Source organism: Pyrus communis, chromosome 12, assembly GCF_963583255.1.
Source record: "Pyrus communis chromosome 12, drPyrComm1.1, whole genome shotgun sequence".
Classification (NCBI taxonomy): Eukaryota; Viridiplantae; Streptophyta; class Magnoliopsida; order Rosales; family Rosaceae; genus Pyrus; species Pyrus communis.
The window spans coordinates 15910170-15933740 of NC_084814.1; the positions used below are offsets into that span (position 1 = coordinate 15910170).

A 23571-nucleotide genomic window follows, 5' to 3' on the forward strand; every position below is an offset into this window, starting at 1 on the left:
ACTCGTTGAATTTGAGTCACTGCTCAAATCATTCCACCTTGTCAGTTTGGTAAGGGGAAGTGATTTTCACGTATCATTTTTTTTTCTTACACACTCCTGTTTAATCCTGCTCATTGATTTTGTTTGATTTATTTAATCTAATGACTGTACATAAAGACGAGTGTGTGAGAAGCTAAAAATGGTGTGTGAAAGTAACTTTCCTTTGGTAAATTTGAGAGTAAGGTGAGGTTTGTAAGCAAAATACAGTGATCATGTCAAGGAAACCCTCTTTATATCCAGAAAATGGTTTTAATTTTTGAGATTTGGTTACAATACGTACATGTATTTAATACAATTATTATCTCTATGGTCAAATAATGATTATATTAATTACATATATTCACATAATTATATTAAACAGTCAAATAAAGATTGTATTAAATATATATCGTCGCATGAATTATATCTGTTTTATACCTTAGTGAATCAATCGGCGACACACACAACTGTTGCAGCCGCAGGGCTTGTGTTAGAATTAGGGCTTTACTATCTCTGTTTTATGGGCCTTCGTTTCTCATGGGCAAAAGTCTAATAAAATGTTGGGCTATACCCATCAGATAATTTCCATACTTTTGTTGTACATTGGATATGTTGTGTGTTTATCATCAAAGAAGGAGATATAGGTTTAGGGTTTACCACCACAAACTCTAAATCAAAAACTCTAAACCTTATATTATAAGATGTTTAAGTTAACATCCTCCAAATATCAAATGGTAATTGACAGATGACAGGTAAGTAGTTCAATGTATACTTACATACATACATACATACATACATATCATGTTGTATTGTGCTAAATGTCTAATTACGTACGAAAAGGTTCTTGTGCCAATTATGTCCGTAGATGTTTGTTTGAGTATGTAATTTTTAGGACAGATATTATATTCAGTCTAAGACCAATGTTTAAAATATCAGTATCGGTGGAAATATCGATATACAAATTTGTGAAAATATCGACGGATATATCGAATATTGATATCGATATCGGTTGCTTTCGGTGGTAATGATGAAAATTTAAATTGAAACTTTAGGGATTGTCAAACACTAGTTTGGACAAAATATAAGAGTTTTAGATATTTAACAGATGTGATAGAAATGTCGACAATATCTGTTAATCTTAACTTGAACTTAAAAGTTTCTCCTAAGTCACCCCCATTTTCATATCTTTCTCAACAGGATGTCACCGGTTTGTTCATTTTTACATGAATCCAACATATTTGTCTCATATATTTTTGCATATAGATATCTGGGCGATCTTCATGTATCCCCATCATGTGATTATCAATAAGGGATATTCCGCCTTTTTACAATTTGGGACCCAATACTTCACACTTTTACGTGTAATGTTCAGTAAAGAGCATACAGGTGGAGCTCCTTTGTTTCTCAGTCAGCTTGGTCAGTAGGTCTCTGTCATACCTTCACTTCCTTTTTCCAGTTCTAAACTTCTAACAAACTTCCTAGGTCGACTCAAATTTTCATCATTATTTCATTACCTTAATCTCTTTTCATCACTCACTCATGAGGTTCCACAGTATCCATATCCAACCGCATCAATTCCTTAATGCTTAAGGCGTAAAAGAAAACAAAAAACAGTTCCTAAATTCTAATTAACGCCTAATGGGATCTTGGAAATGAACCAACTTAATGCCTGTTATGTGGTGAGGCCAACATGCAGATAATGTTTCTGTGAATGGACATCTCTACAATTTGCTTGCATTAGTTTGAAAATATTACAATGGAAAATAACATGATAAATGCTGCAAGGAAATAACCAAAGCCATTACTAGCGGCAGTAAATATTATATAGCATCAAGTATATTCATCAAAGTTAGTTTCTAATTGTATAGTTTGTTATAACTGTGTATGTAATAAGCTTATATAGCTAAGGGTAAAACTTTCAATTGTCATCATAGCTCAATGCTATAAATAACAAATGTAACTTCTAATTATTGTTAATGAAAGTATGAGGTATATTCAACAAAGTTGCTTTCTCTCTAAGCTTCCTCTCTAAGCTTCTATATGGTATCTCTCTCTCGCCTTTTGCCTATAGGCATCTTGGACCTCTCAAGCTTTCGCTCACTTTTTCTAATCTTCGAAGATTGTTGTTCTTCAACTCTTTAATTGTCCTGCTAAGTTCTTGAATTTCATCTCTTAATTCTTGAATGTCATGGTGTCTCTATCGAAATCTTCATCTCCAATTGAGTCGGTGTCACTTCCGCACCAAAATTCATCTTCGTGAAACCCTAACTTCTCAAATTCATATACTTCTCTTACGATTTAGAATTTTGGCGGCATGGTTCCGATAAAGCTCAAGCGCTACAATTATCTTCCATGGCGTGCTTTGTTTGCTAAGATTCTCAGATGCTACAAGTTGATTGGTATCATTGATGGAACTGAACTGTGTCTTTCCCGGTGCTTCCAGATCATTCGCTCAATCCAGCTTTTGAGCTTTGATATGAAAATATCATAATCTCCTCATCTGATTAAGCTTTGCCTTATCTGAAGAAGTAATTCCATTCAATGTTGGTGTTTCATCTTCTCGAGATCTGTGGCTCAAATTTGAACAACAATTTGGTGGTGTATCTGATGTACATATTCATCCACTACGATCTCACCTTCAATCTCTTCAGAAAGGCTCTCTGTGAATTTCTAAGTATCTGTAGCAAATCAAAGAGATCTATGATTCTTTAACTACAGATGAAGCATTGGTTACTGATCGTGATTTGATCGATGCTACTCTTGGTTCCTCTGATACCAAGTTAACCTTGGAGGGGGTGTAAAGAGCATCAAGTATAGTCATCACAGTTAGTTTATAATTGTGTAGTTTGTTATAATTGTATATGTAATAAGCTAGGATAGGTAAGGGTAAAACTGTGAATTGCTATCTTAGCTCAATGCTATAAATACCAAATGTAACTTCTGATTATTGTTAATGAAAGTATGAGGTATATTCAATAAAGTTGCTTTCTCTCTAAACTTCCTCTCTAAGCTTCTATAAATATTCAAGTTATTTAGGCATATGTTTCATAAGCATTTTGTTTCTTGTTTTTTGTTTTCACATTTGTTGTTTGAAATATAAGGAAAGTATATAGGAGAAATGACGATGAACAAGCGTGTTTTTTTTTTTTGTTGGGTGGAGGGGTGTGGGGAAGGAATAAAGAAGAGTGAGTGAAAGTGAAAACAATTCAAAATGATTGATCTACCCTTACTCCAGCTCAACTATATGATTGAGGCGCTCCCTTTCAACTACCTATAAAAAGAGTCAGAAGCCTTCAAGCTTAGGACCTTCGTGAAATCAATCAAAGCTTTCCTTCGAAGTGAACAGTGCCCACAATCCCTGAGATCTAAAACTCTTACAGCTCTACCACCCTGTGCATGGTATGATTTCGTTGATATGTCATTCCAACCACCACGATTTCCTCTTAGAAGCATATGTGTGGTACTAAGCCCAATCTAATGTTAGTGGTCTCGGTGGGCTCCTTTAGCATTAAATTGTCCTTCATGGCCTGAATCTTGTAGATTTTTACTGCTTTCTTTAAATTTTCAGTCAATTCACATTTTAAGTCATATAGCTCGGCCCATCAGCCTACATTTTTGCTTTTGAAAATGTTGACAATCTTGACCCATCATAAAATGATTACATTTTTTCATTTTTTTTTCCTAGTTAAAGTAGGGAAAAAAATTACCAAACAATTATTTCAGTTTTCAACCATAGTAGTGATCCAGTGGAAATGTGGTAGAATTTCAAGTCAAGTTTGCTCCTTGGTCTGGGTTTGAGGCACGAAATTGGCAAAAGCACTTCTCTGGTTAAAAGTTTTGAGGAGACATGTGTTGTTTGACTATGACTAGTGCTGGGCTAGAATTAAAGCATTTAGCCTTTGTCAAATGGTTCGGTTTGGGGATGGAAATACTGTATTCATCCTATAACCAAGAAAATTAACCATATCCATAATTGCAAATTACCATTGGGAATTATCTATAACCATAATGGATTCCCCATAGGTTAACAGTTATATCCATCTTCGTCAATAAAAAAAATATACTCGTTCAGTTGATGCATTATAATTTAGTAGATATTAATTTAGTCATTAAATATTTGATGTATAAAATGATTCAATGAATGGGTCTTGTGGAGTATTAAAATTAAAGCATTGAATTTAAAATGGGAACTGTTATTGGTACGCTAGAAATCTCATTTTGCACTCCTTACAAATGTATTTTTCTTTCTAAATGTAGAAAGTTTGGAGTGCTAATGAAAATTGATGTTGTCTGATCTTTGATATCTCCCTAAGAACCATTGAATTCTCATTGATTTTGATTCAAAACTTTTGAAGTTTCCCACAAAATGCAACTAAAACAATGCAACTTTTGTATTATCAAGGTAATGGGTTCAGCAAATAACGAATATACATACATACATACATATATATATATATATGATTCGGGTACGAACACAGATCGGGACCCCTATAACTATATCCAAAACCATAACCGAATAATATGCATAGTTTTTCCCCATATCCAAAATATACCCGAAAGTTCATACCTAAATTTGTTCCATTCAGATAGTTATCCACGGTTATCGGGTTTAAAAGTTAGAATTTCCATCCCTACTCTATTAGGGATTAGTCTTACTCTTCGGGGTGTAATCTTAGGTTTCGACAAAGAAAAAAGTGTTTCAGTTTTCAGAAAAGTAAAATGGTTATCAAATGGACAATTTTTGATTTTGTGTCTTTCCTTATACATTTCCTCGACATCGATCTCTACCACAATCCTTCTTTCATCTCTCATTCACTTTTGAATTTCCCTCGATCACAGGTACGAAGTGAAAACCAAAAATTAAAAATAAAACAGTTATCAACTAGGTTTCTTTTATTATCTGCAATTTTCACACTGGTTGATTTTCCAAGCATAGCACAGCACAAAATCATCTCGAGTCCTTCACTCATGCATTTCAATTCACATGCACTCAGCGCCTCCATACATACAAAAAGTTTCAGTTCATTAATTCCTGGTAAACGACCTGATTCCATTTCTCCTTTCGTCCTTGACTCAAGTACTTGTAGTTTTCATGCTTATTTATACCTCAATAGTCCATACTTATTATAGTATTGAAAGCACTTGCTAGCTAGGTCAGTAGCTATCATCAAATATGGAAACTGTCTGCCCTAATTCTGTACTGATCTCATTTGTTCTATCAGGAAGGGAGAATATATATATATATGTATAGCATGTGTGTGTGTGTGTGCGGAGAGAGAGAGAGAGAGAGAGAGAGAGAGAGAGAGAGAGAGAGAGAGTATAGCTGATGAAGAAATGATCTTGATGACATTTCACTCAAAATAATTGATGTCCAAGACTAAAACAGATGACAGATACTGCTCACTTTGAGGGCCATAGGGTGTCATATCTTTCTCCATCAACTCTCCCTGTCAAAGGTTCAAACAAACACTACTCGATGGTTGACAAGACCTCAACACATTGATTCATCACCACTATAAATATCTGCCAACTTTCATGAATGAACTTATTTGCAAACTATATACTTATACTTAAGAACAAGAAGTTAGTTTTGTTATTGATGAATTTGTTTGAAGTTTAAATAAATTAAACATCAAAGTATAATCCTAATTAATGTTTTCTGTTGTTGTAACTTCTAAGAGTGCTAACACTAGCTGCTTAAGTGCTCATTTCAAAGAAAACCCTACCATCACTATCTTTTTGTTTTCTTTTAATAATTTATCTGAATTTAACTGATTTTTTCTTCTTTTCCTTTGAATTACTACTGTGAGCTAGAAAATACAACTATTACTCTATGTCTATTCCGGCTTTTCTTTTTTCCAGCTCTAATGTACTGATATGTAACACACACACCCCCCTTTATAGATGCCGATAGACTAATCCGTGTACTATCGTACTGATTTTACCCCAGTAAGCAGTTCTTTAGTACGTAAAATAATGTGGGTTTTTGCAATTAGGCCCAAGAATCACATGAACCTGTCGAGTGGGTGACAGTTAATTATATCATATGATATAATTTTTACCTGCTTTGACAGTAATGAGGTAACTTATAACACTTTTGTACGATTCCAGACATGGTTTTATTAGATTAATTGAGAGTTGCATATGATCTCTAAGTCCATGACTAGATTCTTAATTAATATATCGCTCTATGGACATTGATCCACATCGGTCGCTTTATTGTAGTAGTGATGTAGCTCTTCTTGTATGATTCATATATACATGGTTTATTGGTTTTATTAAAATTGATTTTATTTTTTTTGTTGTATTTTTGTATACAACGATATATTTATACTAAGAGGTAGATGAATGAATTGGATTCGAACTTGACAATGTTAACATCCACAAGGTTCAAACTTAAGATCTCTCACTTATAAGTGAAAAGTAATATCACTAAATCGTAATACTAATTGTCATTTTTAACCTGTTAAGTAAACGCTTATCTCTCAATTTCAATCAAATGAGAGGGAAATTAAGATAATCTCTACGGGCTAAGAATCTGATTAATAACTAAACAATGGTTGCTAGACATGTAAGTCATCAACTTTCTACGTAATCATATACCACTAGTTCATGGTTAAGGTTGCTTTCAAAGGCTAATCAAGACCACTTGATTTTGACATTCAACCAACTTATAATTCTGTCTACCTTGCGAAGCAACTGTTTTAGAGCAATTTTTCTTTCTTTTCAATATGTTAAACTAGTTTACTATTTAAAGGAATATTACAAATAAACAACAAAATTTATGTCGTGCTTGCACATATATATCAACTTCGTTGAATGTGGTTTAGAAGCACAACATTTCATTTTATTTCATGCTAAATTATATGTCTCTATTGGTGGGAAAATGGGGTTACCCTCAAATAATCATGTAATTAAATATTAAATTTAATCACATAAAAAATTGAACAAATAATCATGCAATTAAACAAACAAAAAATTTGTTCAATTGCTATATTTAATCACATAAAATTTTGAACAAATAATCATGCAATTAAATATTAAATTTAATGCATGCACATGAGAAAAACCAATGCCAAAATGAGGAATTAAGTTACTTTGGTTTTGGAATGTCATCTTAGTCCTTTGAGTTTGGGTGTAGATGATTTCAAGATTTGGATGTGTTACCCTCAAATCGCCAGTACGGTAGCAACGAATTTGGCTAAAACCTCGACCGTTTCATCTCAAAAACAAAAATACTCAAGGCAAATGTTCCACATTATGTACCCTTAAGACAATTTACATCTCTCTACGTTGTTCATGGTTGATCGGCACCCTTCTCCCAAAATACACCGACCACATCCTTACGATGTTAACACTACAAAGATAAGGCTTTAATGGACTACAATTTGTTGACCACTCTCTCGTATCTATAGACTATGCAAATATCAAACAATGATTCATGACTACGGGGGGACTTGCCTATTTATAAAGGCTAAGATACATTTTTAAAAAGTAGTGACTATTCATGAAGAGTAAAAAATTGTAACTATTGATTTAAATTCAAGTGTGGACAGACAAATCTTTCTATCAAAAGACACCGCTTTTAAGTTCCAATCAATTTATATAAGATCAGTATTAGTTTTCCAATAGTATTAATGACCTGCATCAGCGAGTAGTTGTATAATTATAATCGATTTGTATTCTTCTTTTTATTTGCATTTTCTAGGCCAGTAAAATGTTTTTAAAAACTTGTAGGATGCTTGTAACTCAGTTAGTTAAAGAACATTCATCCTTATATTTGTTGTCGGGAATTTGAATCTTTCATCCCCATTATTTGATGTATAAAATAACATTACTTTCCAAAGCCTTCATAATTAAAGTAACAATTTGAGTATAGTTACAATTACATACTTCATCACTATTGTCCCTCAAATTAAATATTTTCTTTCCCACAACCCTTAACAAAACAAATACTAATAATTGTAAGGATATGAAGTTCAAAGTCCGTCACTGGAGAGTGAAGAAATTTGGCATGGTTACTCTCCTTATTGTCAATTAATTAGTTTCTAGAGTGGAATTAACTTCATTCATCATGGCAATTCATGGTGTTGAGTTTGCCCAATGTGACAACCAACATCCACATATGTTGCATGTCACTCAATTAAAACTATCCACGTGCTAGCTAGATTAAAAAATTCATCACACTTGAGAAAGCATGTCAGAATATAAAGTTTAAAGTCCCACATCAAAGAATTAAGAAATATTACATGAAGTTATATGGAGTTAAGTCATTCCCTATTGCATGAATGCTTGAACAATTGTCTTTTAATGATTGAGCATTTCAATAAAAGAACAAGAGTGATTTAACTATGGATGTAGAATTTTTCAGGTTGACGAACCAAGGGCCCACTCCAACAACATTGATATTGTCCCCACTTTACCACCTGCCCAATCCGTTAGGTGTGGGGTTTTATCACAAAAGGCCTCGGTGTTAGTTAGAGTGGGGTAATTCTATTCAAAGTGCTTCTCTCCTTTCCCTCTGGCCGATGTGGGATAAATGGGATTCCAACATGCCACCGCACATGAAACCCCATTTTGTGGGTCACACATGGAGGTCCACACAGCGGCAACCACGTGGAGCCAAGTCGGGGCTCACCCAACACGCGGGGCCAAATAGGGACCCACCAATCACGTGGCAGTACGAGCCCGTCTCCTGGCTTTGATACCATGTAGAAATTTTTAGGTCGATTGGCCGAGGGCCCACTCCAACAACATCGATACTGTCCCCACTTTACCATCTGTCCAATCTGTCAGGTGTGAGGTTTTATTACCAAAGGCCTCGATATTAGTTAGAGTGGGTTAATTCTATTCAAAGTGCTTCTCTCCTTTCCCTCTAGCCGATCTGGGATGAATGGGATTCCAACAATGGATGGATCATGGAACGTATTACATGTAGAGTCTATTAGACAATCACATACACATACATCACCACCATGCAACAAGGGCTATTACTCAATCCATCAGATGCCCTTTCTAACCTATATTATTATGCACCATACGATTAAAGTTGATATTATTAATCAATAAAGAAAATAATGACAAATTAGGTAAGATACATCGTCATCAACCCATCCAAAAATATGCACATAGATTTCACACATAATTTGTTTATATATATTAGGGTTCTCTTTGTTTCTCCTATACCTCTAACTTTGGACAAATAGATCTTGAAATTGTCAAATTAAGTTGCAGCCATGAGTAGAGGTGGGAGCTATGGTGGGGGACAAAGCTCATTGGGGTACTTGTTTGGCTCAGATGATCAGAAACAAAGTCCACCTCCAACAGCTAAGCCAGTAATACCCCCATATGGCATCGATAGATTTGATTCCAGCACTGAATTTAAGCCTCCAGATACTCCTACTAACTCTTCAGAAAAACAAAAAAATTCCAACAACTATCACAGAGCTGAGGGCCAAAATTCTGGGAACTTCTTAACTGTAAGCGCTCCTTATTTTTTTGTTTTTTATTTTTTATTTTGTATTTTTTTTATTTTTTATTTTTTGTATATGAACTAAATTTTGAGAATTCAACTTTGCAGCTACACCTTAATTATTATAAATTTATAATGTATTTTTCTACCGAATGATATTTATTCAGGATCGTCCGACAACAAAAGTTAAATCAGCTCCTGGTGGAGATTCATCACTTGGGTACTTGTTTGGAGCTAAGTGAGTACTTTAATTTCTCCCAAATTCTACCTAGCTAATATATATTTTGATTGTGATTTTGGGAGAAATTAAGAAAAACTTGTGTATAATAAGAGGGATTTATCAGTCCCCATAAGTGTGAGATTTGCAAGGGTACGTACTTCAATTTGTTTGCTTTATATTTGGAGGCTGGGAACACGAAGATGAAGATCAAAGACTGGGTATATAACTATAAAAAATGTACGTTTTAATATCTCCCCTTATGATGGAATTTATTAGCTAGGTTAGCATATATATATATATATATATTTGGGGTTTGCTAAGTTTGTAATATTACACTGCTATATATGAGTATATGATTTTAAGTTTTCTTTTGGTATTTGAATTATGTATGGTCCAATTATATGTAGAATTGTTTGTCTATCATACACACTGCCAGATTTGGAAACTCGAAAATGACCCCGTTTTGGGGTTCGTTTGAACTTTGAAGATTGCCAACTATGTTCTCACTAAATCGAACTGGTACTCGTTTTTTCTTTTCCTTAGCTTCTGTATTGATTTTTTCTTACCAACTAGTGGAAATTTAGTTCATGGTTTGGTCTTTCTACGTCTTCCAGTTGTGGCTCTGTATTCTCATGCTATATTCTCACATATGTTTTTTTTTTCCTTCATTTATTTTCCAATTAATTTAATGCTTACGATTTCCAGTAATTTCATTTGATATTGATTCTTCCAATGATGTGTTTTTTTTTTTTTGTTTAATTAATTCATGGCCATGGAAACAATACTATTCGTTTCCACGTACATTGAGTTAATCTCATGTCGATGATTAAAGCTTTCAACCTTCATGTATAGCTTGTGTAGTTATCGCAATTTATGTTTAATCATAAAACTTGAATAAACAATTACGTACGTACTTTTTCTTATCTCTCCCTAGCTTGATTATTTTTCTGTTTCTTATTGTTATCGCGGAAACTGAAAATTTGTTCCTGGAACCAACTTTTCCTTATATTCTGCATGTCCTTTGAATGTTAGACATAAACCAACTCCACTTAGATAAGTAGCATTTTGTCGATTGGATCATCATCACCTTATATTATTCATATATATGTTTATATGTAGGTTATATAATGGTTGTTTCTTTGTCTATGTGCTTCTCACCCTCTCCATACGATTGAAGAAGACTGATAATTAACCATATTAAGAAGGTTGAAAACAGTATGAAAATTGTGCATTAATTTGCCACATCGTGGAGCCTGGTTTTCACTGCCTTCATATTAATAAGTCTGCAATCACTTGCTGAAGTAAATTAGACTTACTGGTACTGCTGTTATTTGCCTGACTAATTAAGCGAAGAACATACATGCAACTGATGAAACATTGCATTATTTAAGGAGGCCTGTTTTGCAAGATATCTAGGTTTGCTAGGTAGCTTGGTAAACATGAATTTCAACCAGATTTCAAGCTGTTATTGCATGAATATATAATATATGTGGCCTCAAGAATATCATTAAAAAATAACATGTGCAAATGCAATTGCTTTTTGTTCTTGTTTAACAAAAAATAACATGTGCAAATGCAATTGCTTTTTGCTCTTGTTTAACCCTTGATAACCTAATCTTAACTCATATTGGCGCGGAGCCACACCAAGGCTACGGCAGGCTGTAGCCGTGAAAGGGTTTGCGGCAATGTATGTACTTTGGTGTATAGCCTAGTATAATAGACAAAATAAATGCAAGAAAAATGATTGTTTAAAAAAAACTAGCTCAGTGAGTATTTAGCACAACTAAAAATATAAAAATTACTATGGAAATTTTGATGTCATTTTGTTCAAGATTATTCTGTTTTGATTGCCTTTACTTCTACTTTCATTGTTTTGTTTTGTGCTAGTTGTGTGGTTGTAATTGAGATAGTCCATATACGATAGTTTTCTCTCTTCTTCTTGTGTTTGGATCTAAAAACATATAAAACTAGATGATTTATTGTAATTTTTGCAGTTTGCAGTTGCTAAGCTTATTAAGTTCATGGCAAACAAATTTTAAAGTATACAAATAGAAAAGTTAAACTTAAATTTTTGCATCAGTACTTATATAGAAAAAAATATATATAATTTAATTTTAGAGTATTTTTTAGCTAGCCAACCACTAAAAAATTTCCTGGCTCTACCCTTACTCATATTCCCAACACCCCTCGCCACTATATACGCAGTTGTTGTTCTCTTTGCATGCTTAAGTTACAGGAATTCTGGCAGCAGATTATGCCATGCATCCTGACATAACTAAAGCTCTCCATTATTCAAATGCTTAAGGCAACAACTCCTGGGATCATCAGCTACATGAAGATTTTTTTTATCCATTTTCATATTTCTTATATTTGAAACTTCTATAACAAAAATAGAGTGTGTTTTATCTTGAAATATCTTCAATTCATTAAAAAAAAATAAAACTAGATTACTCATATATACAACCTATCACTTCAATATCATACTTAAATACAAACTCACATTACAAGGCTCAACAGTACTGATCTCTGATTGTAAAATACCCTCAATTATATGCTCACCATTGTAGCACTGTTTACTATGCCTCATTTTGCCTTGTTAATTCGTTTGACTTCGTTAGTAAATGTCATGCCTGATTGGTTTCTAAAACAATATTACTTAGTTACTTTTTACAGGTTTCGTTGTTTTATTGTCTTAAATCAATGGGGAAAATCACTAAATAACACATAATTATTTCATTATTCTTTTTATGATATAAGCAATATTTTACATCAAATTCATCTAAACTACAAACAGAAATTCGCATTGTTTTACTAAACATAGTTAAAGCTCATATCTGCAAAATTATTCTATTAATTATAGAATTAATAATCGATTGCCTTTTGCCTTATTCAAAAAGATCACTAGAATTTAATTTTCTAAACATTAAATTTTAATACTTTAAAATCGTATTAATTTATATTTTTCTGTATATTTAATTAATAACGTGGCAAACGTTGAACCGATTTCTGCATTGCAAAAAAGCCTATCCACACTTTCCACATGTCTTGTTATTTGGGAATACGGCCCAACTTGGTCTCTTAATTGAGCTTACTTTGACCACTGGGTTTGTCAAGTCTCTTCACAAAATTAGCCCAATATTTTCTTCTCACAGCACCTTAATTTTATTCTTAGGAGTTTTAATGAAAAGCCCGTGGTACTATTCACTTTAACGAAAAATTACATTTTTACACTAAAAAGTCAAACATGGTACTATTCATTTTACCCTTTATTTTTTTCTTATCGTTAAAATTCAAAGTTTTCAAGCTATTTTCATTAGTTTTCCTTTTAATCTTTCGCATGTGGACTTACACATATAATGCAACAGCAACGTGGATGAAATTTAATTTGATATAAATTTAATTTTGTGAATTATTATTCGGTTTGGTCTAATTTATCGGATTAGGTCCCATAATTCAGCTTTATTTATTTATTTATTGAATTGTGATAAATATCATCCCTTATTATTGTTGTAGCTTGTTTTATCTGACAGGGAGATAGAGGGTCCGGCGGCACAGAGAGATGTGTTTGTAGGGTTGTGTAAAGGATGTATTATTCCCCTTACGCAATGCCTTTATTTATGGTAATAAGGAAGGGAATAATCCTTCTTCTCCAAGGAATACAAGTCCTAATAGAGAAGAATAACTAGTATCAAATCTAATCTACGATTTACACAATCACACTTAAATAAGAAGTTTATAACACTCCCCCTAAAGTGTGTAAATACTCAAGTAGATTCCGTATCATGTATAGTTGAGGAAGTCGACTAGTTGGCACTGATTCTGGGAACACGTTAGTCTCAAAGTAAAGTAGGAACTTGCATAAGGAACTAAGTCTCACAAAAAAACCCAATGGCTATGGTAAAACCCAAGTAGGGACAAAAACCCATAGTAAAAGGAAAAATGCATAAGAAATGCAAAGTCAAATGAAATGTCTACGGGACGTCATCAGGGATATGATTAACCCAAGGTGGGTGCCTCATCAAAACTTTGTTAGGTAGCAAAAATCCAAAGGGAAAAATGCTCCTAATCATAGGGGAAATGAGTACATCAAGATCAAGCAAGTATACTTCAGGATATTCCCCCTAAGTTTGACATAATTCAAAAGAGAACTAACAATGTTACAACTCAGAAAGCTTACGCATACCAATTCCTTGAACAAGCTTTTGAAATGTCGCATTTGGTAGTGATTTAGTGAAGAGGTCGACTAGATTGTCTTGTGTATGGATTTGCGTGACTTCAATCTTTTGATGCTCTTGCTATTGATATGAGAAGAAGAATTTCGACGCAATGTGCTTGGTGTTGTCTCCTTTAATATAACCCTTCTTGAGTTGTTCAATGCATGCTGCATTGTCTTCATAAATCGTCGTCGAGACGTCAACAACGAGGTAAAGATCACAGAAGCTTCGAATATAACCCACAACTGCTCTTAACCAGAAGCATTCCCGAGTTGCTTTGTGTAAGGCCAAAATTTCAGCATGGTTAAACAAAGTGGCAACGAAGGCCTATTTAGTTAACCTCCAAGAGATTGCGGTGCCTTCAACGATAAAGACATAACCCGTTTTAGAACGCGCCTTGTGTGGATCAGATAAGTATCATATGTCAGTGTAACCAACAAGAAAAGAATCGACTCGAGATAAGGGGGTGCGGCATTACTTGAGGATCTGTAGAGATAAAACAAGCCCAAATCTGTAGTACCCTTAAGGTAATAGAAGATGTTTTTAACACAAGTCCATTGTCTGCATGATGGTGCATTATTGTATCTTGCCAAAAGATTAATAGTGAAGGAGATGTTGGGTCTAGTGCATTGAGCTAAGTACAATAAAGTGCCTATATCACTTAGATAAAACTTCAGGCTCCAAAATCTCTTCACCATCCTCCCTTGGACGAAAAGGATCTCGTTTTGCATCTAGTGATCGAATGACTATAAGAGTACTCGAAGGCTTCGCTTTATCCTTATTAAAACGGCAAAACACCTTCTGGGTGTAGTTCGATTGATGTACTAAGATTCCATCCGAACAATGCTCTATCTCGAGACCGAGGCAGTATCGAGTCTTTCCTAGATCTTTCATCTCAAATTCTAACTTCAGGTGTGCAGCAGTTCTCTCGAGCTCTTTAGGAATTTCGATGAGGTTCATGTCGTCGACATAAACTGCAACAATCGAAAAACCAGAATGTGACTTTTTAATGAACACGCAAGGGCATAGTTCGTTGTTCACATATCCTTGACTAGTCAAATGCTCGCTTAGACGGTTATATCACATTCTTCCGGATTGCTTCAAACCGTATATACGCCTCAACCGAATTGAGAACATGTTCCAGGGTTTGGAAATATTTGATCCAGTCAATGTAAGTCATTCGGAAACCTTCATATAAATTTTCATATCAAGATCCCTATAGAGATACGCAGTTACTACATCCATCAGCTGCATACTTAGTTTTTTGGAAACTACCATACTAATAAGGTAACGAAAAGTAATCACATCCATAACAGGTGAATAAGTTTCGTGTAATACCCTAAAATTTTAAATACATGAATTAGATATTCATAATTATGAATATGTGGAGAAAATAAAAAATAAATCAATTTATAGTTATGAAAATTGAATTGAGAAATTTTAAAGTTTTATTTCCGGGAATTTTATAAGTGAAATGATGAAAATGCCCTAGTTGGCTAAATTAAACTATACGAGGACGTCTTTTATCCTCACATATTATATATTTTTCTTGGTATACTTGGATAGAGTTCGATCTCATGAGCGTGTGTGCGAAAACCGTTTGTGAAACGGAATTATAACGAAAAAGTTATTAACGATTGAAGTGGAGGGCAAAATAGGCATTTTACCATTAATTTGGAAGACTCCATAAATCTGGAGCAATGGGATGATGCCACATGTGTGGCTGTGAGGAGGAGAATATTACAAGAGAGAAAATGAGGGAAAGGGTGGACTAATAGAATGGGAGAGAATCAGGGAACACCGGATCACCTAAACCCAGCGACCTGACTCGGTTCCTTTCACCTTCTTTGGCAGTTTTCGTCGATTTTTCTAGCGAACCACGTCAAACAACCCTTGGGAAAACACTTCATGGCCTTCCCTCTACCTATTCTACCCCAAAATTTTATGGAATTTGGCCTTGTAAATTGTGAAACCGCACTTGGAGAGGGGTATGATCGAGTTCGTGGTGGCGATCCACTAAACCTAAATAAAACTTCCACCACCACTACCATGAATGCACTTCCCTCAATCTTAGGAACAAAGCCTAGGCATTGGTCTGGGTGGCGGAGCCCCGAAGTGGATAGATTGAAGCCACCCATTTCTAGGGTTTTCGGTGGGTTTGAGTGAAACTGGGGCTTTTCCTGGCTGAATTGGACCTCAGGCCAGGTATGAAAAATGTTCCTCTCCTTGAGTTGTACATTCCTGCAAAATTTGGTAATTTTTGGAAATAGTTAAATTTTTCAGTGAGTTGGGGCAGTCGACCGCCACCTGCGGCGGCGCGTGGCCAGTGGGCCGACACTGTCTTTTCATGCAGATTTTGATATTTTAAATCCGTAATTGGTACCCATTTGGTGTGATTCAATTGTGAAAACTAATGTTAAATATTTCCGTTATTAGAGTATTTTCGGAAATGGATAAAAGGTTGAATGGTGAACTACGAAAGGCTTGATCCCGCTTAAGGGTATGTAGGCAGTCTAACAGGGTTAGATGCAACCTTAAATAATTAAGATTAATCTTTTGTTGAGAATTTGAATAAAGAAAATAAATTTGGTGATTAATTGTAAAATTAAATCTTATGTTTTGGTAATTAAATTTTCGTTATAGATTTGGTTAGTGGTTAATAAATTTAAATAAAGAATTGTGATTAATGGTAGTTAAATAAACAAGAGTTTAATTTGGCCTATCAAGGAAATTATATTCCGAAACAAATGTTTTGGGGCAGGGCTTTACAAATGGTATCAGAGCAAATGATCCTACTTTACAATATGCGATATTATTGATAGTTGTGGAAGAGAATTGTGAATTGTATTGACATTACACTATTTCATAAGTTCTTTGACTAATGATGAATTTATGTGCAATGCCTATATTGTGAATCATTATGAAGTAAATTGAATTGAGTTGGAGTAGGAAACTTTAAAAATGTCATATTTTATGTATAGCTTTGAATATGAGCGTTTGACTAAAGTCTCAGATTAATCTTGGATTGGATATGTGTTATGAAAAGTTTGAACGATAAGGTGATTGTGAAATCGTGACAAGTAGATGGGAAAAGTCATATTGTACCTATGCAATTGAGAAATGTTGAATTGGGCAAAAAAGGCCCGTGGATGTTGAATTGGGCGAAAAAGTCCCGTGGATGTGGAAAATGGTGGAAAAAGACCCGTGGAGGTTGAAAAGGACCATGGATGTTGATTCGAGTGAAAAGACCATGGAATGTGGAGGAATGGTGGAATGGGGACAAAGACCCAGTGTTTCCGGGGAGAAGCTCCATGTGTGGGTTGTGAGAATGAATTGTTGAAGTGATAAAAAAATGTGTGATGTGTATTGGCCAGGTATATTACGATCTTTTCTAGTCTACTAGTTACTGATTGGGATAAAAGAAAAAGGTGATGAAATCATTGATTTGTCAATGCTAATTATGGCTAGAAATTTTAAAATATTATGGCCAATGATAATAATTGTTGGAAATTTTAATATTTATGAAAGTCATGATGATTTATTGAACGAGAATGAAATTATAAACGGAGGTTATGGTTTGTTCATTATAATTGGAATGGTCGAAAGACCATGAAGATTTCTTCATTTATTATTGGTGGATATGAATAAAATTATGGAATGAGATTTTGAGTTCGTTTAATATAAATGATTTCCCAATTGTGTTTTTTTTTTTTTTTTTTTTTTTTTTTTTGGGTTTGTTGAAAAGAATTGATGAGGAAAGCATGTAATTACAAATTTGATTGAATTTAATATTGCAAATAGAACCAATGAAGAGCACATATTCTCATGGCTATGAGATTAATAAGGTTTAGTTTTGTTGGCCAATAGAGTTGTGACATATATATAAATTCTCTTCTTTGGCTAATGAAATGTGAATGATGCTCTAGACGTGTGAGTCACTAATTTATGTGATATGTGGCTACACTTAGAAGTAATTTAAAAAAGAAAGATTTAAAAGGATTTTATATTTACTATGTGTAATTTAGTTTATTTGCGGATATGAAGGAAATCAGAGAATGAGGTTTTGATTTTGTTCAATGTTAACGGTAATGCGGATTGGCTTTAAATCAAATTTTTTATATAGTGATTGTGGCTAGATGTTCTGGTATTTTTACCAATGAATGTGGTTCGAAATCTAAGAAAATGTGTGTGAATCATGATGATTCTTCGTTGATCTATTTATTTTGAAGTTGAATAATGATTTTATTCACTATAAATGAAAGGGTGGGATGAGTTCTAATTTCCTTTCAATTATTCGATGATTGAAATCTCAGGGACGAGATTTATTTTAATGGGATCGAATGTAATACCCTGAAAATTTAAATACATGAATTAGATATTCATAATTATGAATATCTGGAGAAAATCGAAAATAAATTGATTTATAGTTATGAATATTGAATTGAGAAATTTAAAAGTTTTCTTTCCCGGAATTTTATAAGTGAAATGACAAAAATGCCCTAACTGGCTAAATTGAAATTTACGAGGACATATTTATCCTCGCATATTTTATTGTTTTTCTTGGCATAATTGGATAGAGTTCGATCTCACGAGCGTGTGGGCGAAAACCGTTCGTGAAACGAAATTATAACGAAGAAGTTATTAACGATTGAAGTGGAGGGCAAAATAGGCATTTTACCATTAATTTGGAAGGCTCCAGAAAATCTGGAGCAATGGGATGATGCCACGTGTGTGGTTATGAGGAAGAGAAGGTTGCATAAGAGAAAATGAGAGAGGGGGTAGACCAATAGGAGGGGAGAATCGGGAGAGAGAGGGAGATAAGAAGGGAACACCAGATCACCTAAACCCAGCGACCCGACCCGGTTCCTTTCGCCTTCTTCGGCTGTTTTTGTCAGTTTTTTGGCGAACCATGTCAAACAACCCATGGGAAAAAACTCCACGGCCTTTTCTCTACCTATTCCACCCCAAATTTTGATAGAATTTGGCCTTAGAAATTGTGAAACCGCACATGGGAGGGGGTGGTGCGACGAAGTTCGTGGTGGCAATCCACCAAACCTGAATAAAACATCCACCACCACCACCATGAATAGACTCCCCTCAACCTCAGGAACAAAGCCCAGGCATTGGTTGGGACGATGGAGCACCAAAGGTGACAGATCGAAACCACCCATTTCTAGGGTTTCTAGCGGGTTTGAGTGAAATTGGGGCTTTTCTCGGCCGAATTGGACCTCGTCCCATGTATGAAAAATGTTCCTCTCCTTGAGTTGTACATTCCTGCAAAAATTTGGTAATTTTTGGAAATAGTTAAATTTTCCGATGAGTCAGGGCAATCGACCGCCACCCACGGCGGCACATGGCCAGTAGGCCGACGCTGTCTTTTCATGAAAATTTTGATATTTTAAATCCTTAATTGGTACCCATTTTGTGTGATTCTATTGTGAAAACTAATGTTAAATATTTCCGTTATTAGAGTATTTTTGGAAATAGATAAAAGGTTGAATGGTGAACTACGAAAGACTTGATCCCACTCAAGGGTACGTAGGCAGTCTAACAGGGTTAGATGCAGCCTTAAATAATTGAGATTAATCTTTTGTTGGGAATTTGAATAAAGAAAAGAAATTTGGTGATTAATTGTAAAATTAAATCTTATGTTTTGGTAATTAAATTTTGGTTATAGATTTGGTTAGTGATTAATAAATTTAAATAAAGAATTGTGATTAATGGTAGTTAAATAAACAAGAGTTCTATCACGGAAATTATATTCTGAAACAAATGTTTGGGGACGGGGCGTTACATATTGTTATAGTCAATCTTGAGGCGTTGTGAAAAGCCTTGCACAACAAGACGAGCTTTGTACCGTATAATTTCATTATTCTTATTACACTTCTAAACGAAAACCTACTTGTAGCCAATGAGGTTCACATGTAGAGGAGTAGGAGCTACAGGTCCAAACACCTTATGTTTTGCGAGCAAATCAAGTTCGACTTAGATTGCTTGTTTCCAATTTGACCAATCAGTTCTATGTCGACATTTATCAACGGAAAGGGGTTCAATGTCATCGCTCAACATGATCTCAGTAGCTACTGTATATGTTAATGCATCATCGATGATCACCTAATTTCTACACCAAACATCATCCAAGCTAGCATAATGGATTGAAATTTCACGATTCTCGGGAGGTAGATTCGTCTCTTCAAGGACACTTATGAAATATAGAATTTCCTCATGAATTGAATAGAAAAAGTAGGCCACAGTCGGATTCACGGTAGGCTCAGGAGGAGCCTGTGTCATGGGTTTCCTCTTCTAGAGATGTGAATCCTTTAAACCAAGTGATCTGCCACGCTTTTGTGTAGGGGCAGAGGCTAGCTGCTAATGTACGTGGATCGACCAAAGTGGCGTTTTGGGCCTCCAGGAGGGAAGTATGTCGTACATTTGGTACATCCATCTTTGTAGGCACATTTGTAGCTAGAATATGCAATCTTGTCATCGCGCTAAATCGGTGAAAGCATCTGGCATGCTTTGAGCTACGCTCTGAAGATCTGATATGTGTTGCACTTCAGTTTTAGATTGAGCGATACGGGGATCTAATTAAGACAAAGTAGGAGTCGTCCACGATAATTTGCATTGTTCTTCAGAAATGTTGACGTTCTTATCTCCTCATAACAATGGGAATAATATCTCATAGAAGTGATAATTCACGAAACAAACGGTAAATAGATCGCCTGTCAAAGGTTCTAAGTAACGAATGATTGAAGGAGAATCATATCCGGCAAAGATTCCCATCTTTCGTTGAGGCCCTATTTTTGTACATACGATGGCGAAATCGGCAGATAGATTGCATAACCAAAAATGTGCAGATGCGATATGTCAGGTTCGTATCTGCTAACCAACTAAAGGGTGTTATATGGTTGAGTCACAACAGGCCTCAGGTGAACCAACATGGTTGCGTGCAATATTGCATGGCCCTAAGCAATGATCAGGAGCTTAGTACGTATGACCAATAATTGAGCAATCATTTGTAAGCGCTTGATAAATGTCTTTGCCAGGCCGTTCTGGGTGTGAACATGAGGTACTGGATGTTCAACTTCAACCCTAACCAACATGCAATAGTCATCAAAAGTTTTAGATGTGAATTTTCCAGCATTATCAAATCAAATAGATTTGATTGGATAATCAAGGTGGTGAGCCTTGAGCTTGATAACCTAAGCCAACAGTTTGGATAATGCAGCGTTCCTTGTGGATAACAAGAACACATGTGATGTGTGGAAGCATCAACCAAAACCATAAAATATCTAAATGGTCTGCAGGGAGGGTGAATCGATCCATAAATGTCCCCCTGAATCCTTTGTAGAAAAGTAGGAGGATTCGACAATCTTGTCATAAGAAGGCTTAATAGTAAGCTTTATCATGGAGTAGGTTTGACATGCGATTCCTTGAATCGAACCTAAACTTCGGGTAGTGGATGTCTAAGTGATGATTTAAGGATACGGCTCATCACTGTTCATCCAGGGTGTCCCAAACGATCATGCCAAAGGGGAATTTCGTGTGCGGCCCCAGAGGTAGGCTAGCCATATAGTGGCTTTCTATAGGGTATATGGTCGTAGTATTGATACGCTCCATTTATTCTAGAATACACTTCTGGCCATATTTGTAGGAAGTGTTGCATAGAAATTCAACTCCATTTTCTACATAGGTTTCAGCATGATAATTATTATCTCTAATGTGCTTGAAACTCATCAACGTTCTTCTGGAACCTGGGGAATAAAGTGCTTCAACAATGGTCAAGATTGTACCATTGGACAACATTATACATGTCTTACCGTATCCTTCGATCAGGTTGGGCCTAAGAGGGTTGTCAGAGGTGCATTCTTAGGTATGAAGTTAGTGAAATAGATGTGTACACGTAAAACGATGTGCGTGGTTATACTATCTGCCAGACAACTAACTTTCTCACTAGTCATACCTAAAAATAAAAATTAATTTGAATCGGTCATATGCATAAAAATTCTAATAAAAAATATCCATTCAAAATAATTTAAGTATTCAAGGATGGTAATTAAAAAACTTAATATCCAAAAACAAATTACCAACAAATAATCCAAACATAAAGGGAAACTGTTCAAACTTAAACCAAAATCAAAGAAGGGTTCTGCCATTATGTGTAATTCGGCCCCATTGTCCTAAAATTTAATTAAAATTGTTTGTCTAAGATTTTAATCTTCCATAGGGGTAATAGCCTCTTGAAAGTCAGAAACATCTTAGTACTCTCTAGTTCATCCACTTGCATAAAATTTGATTCAAACTTCTTACGACGAGAATGATATTTAGCTACAACCGGGTAGCACGGCAAAAATGAGACCAATGGTCCTTAGAACCACAACGGTAGCACATGTGTGCATCCATAGTTTTAGGTGCTTTGCCCTTATACTTGAAGTTTGGGGCCTTGAGAGCGAGGTTAGGGCGCTTCTAGGCTCAATTTCCTCCCTTGGATGGGCCTTGGCTCTGTTGACCTTGACGGGGTGGCTTCTGGCCGCCCCTACCACGCATATGTTGCCATTTTGGGTGTTGGTTTGTGCTATAGTGTGTTTTAGGCATAGCAGTCGTCCCAATACATCGAGCTTGATGATTTTTCATCAATAGTTGATTCTGCTTTTCAGCGAAAAGTAAAACAGAGCTCAAATATGAAAACTTAGTGAACTTTTGAGCCCTATATTGTTATTGCAGGAAAATATTAATCGTAGAGAAGGTTGAATAGGTCTTCTCTAGGAGATCATCTTCGATCAAATTCTCATTACAGAACTTGAGAAATGATCGAATTCGACAAACTTCATAATTATATTCATTTATAAACTTAAAGTCTTGGAAGCGCAGATGCTGCTAGTCATGTCTTGCTTCAGGCAAGAAGATGTCTTTTTGGTGATCAAAGTGATCAGCCAAAAATACCCAACGTGCTCGTGCATCTTCCTCAGCAAGGTACTCGGTTTTCAGTGCATCATGAATGTGTCTTCGGATGAAGATCATGGCAGTGGCTTTCTTAGCTTCACTAACCGGGTTGTCCGTCTCATCTTTAATACCAAGACGTAAATTCTTTATGGTGGGGTGGAGCTTCACATATTGGCCCCACTTGAGGTGGTTTCTTCCAAAGACCTCTAAAGTGGTGAAGTCGAGTTTGTTCAAATTCGACATGTCCCTGTCACAAAATAAATGGACAAGAATGTAGTTAGTATAATGGGGAAAAATCAATCCGTTCACATAGGAGTAGAAAATTCAGGTTCTAATAAACATTTATTGGTTTAAATTTACATGAAAAAAACTTCGGGTTTCATGGGTGATGTTTTCAAGGAAAACTTCAGGTTTCCAAAGAAATATGAACTTCAAGTTCATATGTTCCTGCAGACAAACAAAAATATATATACAAAAATATGCAACAAGAAAATATGCAAATAGATTTTCACGTCTAGAATTATAATTGAATTAATTATTTGAACTTCGGGCCAAATTAAAGTGCGGGTGAAAAATTATAAAACCCATAAGGCGTAAAAAAAAAAAGAAAAAAAAAAGGCATTTAAACTCAAGGCCCAAAAATAATAGGCCAAAAGTCCACGGGTGGGCTAAGTAAATTGAAACCGTGAGGTCCAAGCCTAGAA

General features: G+C 35.1%; 2 protein-coding genes across 2 annotated transcripts; one reads left to right on the plus strand and one right to left on the minus strand.

Moving 5' to 3' along the window:
* Positions 1–9212: 9212 nt before the first annotated feature.
* LOC137709802 (protein SPIRAL1-like 5) lies at positions 9213–10015 on the plus strand. Its single transcript, XM_068448785.1, has 2 exons — positions 9213–9497; positions 9658–10015. The coding sequence occupies exons 1-2, from the start codon at positions 9255–9257 to the stop codon at positions 9730–9732; spliced, it is 318 nt and encodes a 105-aa protein (XP_068304886.1). The 5' UTR covers positions 9213–9254; the 3' UTR covers positions 9733–10015.
* A 4566-nt stretch (positions 10016–14581) lies between these two features.
* On the minus strand, positions 14582–23110 carry LOC137710075 (uncharacterized). Its single transcript, XM_068449031.1, has 2 exons — positions 22873–23110; positions 14582–14898 (listed from the first exon to the last, which is right to left on the minus strand). Exons 1-2 carry the CDS (start codon positions 23108–23110, stop codon positions 14582–14584), a joined length of 555 nt encoding a protein of 184 aa, XP_068305132.1.
* Positions 23111–23571: the final 461 nt, after the last annotated feature.

What these genes read in the sequence shown, in the direction of transcription:
- LOC137710075 (XM_068449031.1), bottom strand. Translation starts at nt 23,110, where the DNA reads ATGTCGAATTTGAACAAACTCGACTTCACCACTTTAGAGGTCTTTGGA. An exon ending in TGAGGAAGATGCACGAGCAC is followed by an intron (nt 14,899 to 22,872) that starts GTTGGGTATTTT and finishes CGATTGTTGCAG; the next exon opens with TTTATGTCGACGACATGAAC.
- LOC137709802 (XM_068448785.1), top strand. Translation starts at nt 9,255, where the DNA reads ATGAGTAGAGGTGGGAGCTATGGTGGGGGACAAAGCTCATTGGGGTAC. An exon ending in ATTCTGGGAACTTCTTAACT is followed by an intron (nt 9,498 to 9,657) that starts GTAAGCGCTCCT and finishes ATATTTATTCAG; the next exon opens with GATCGTCCGACAACAAAAGT.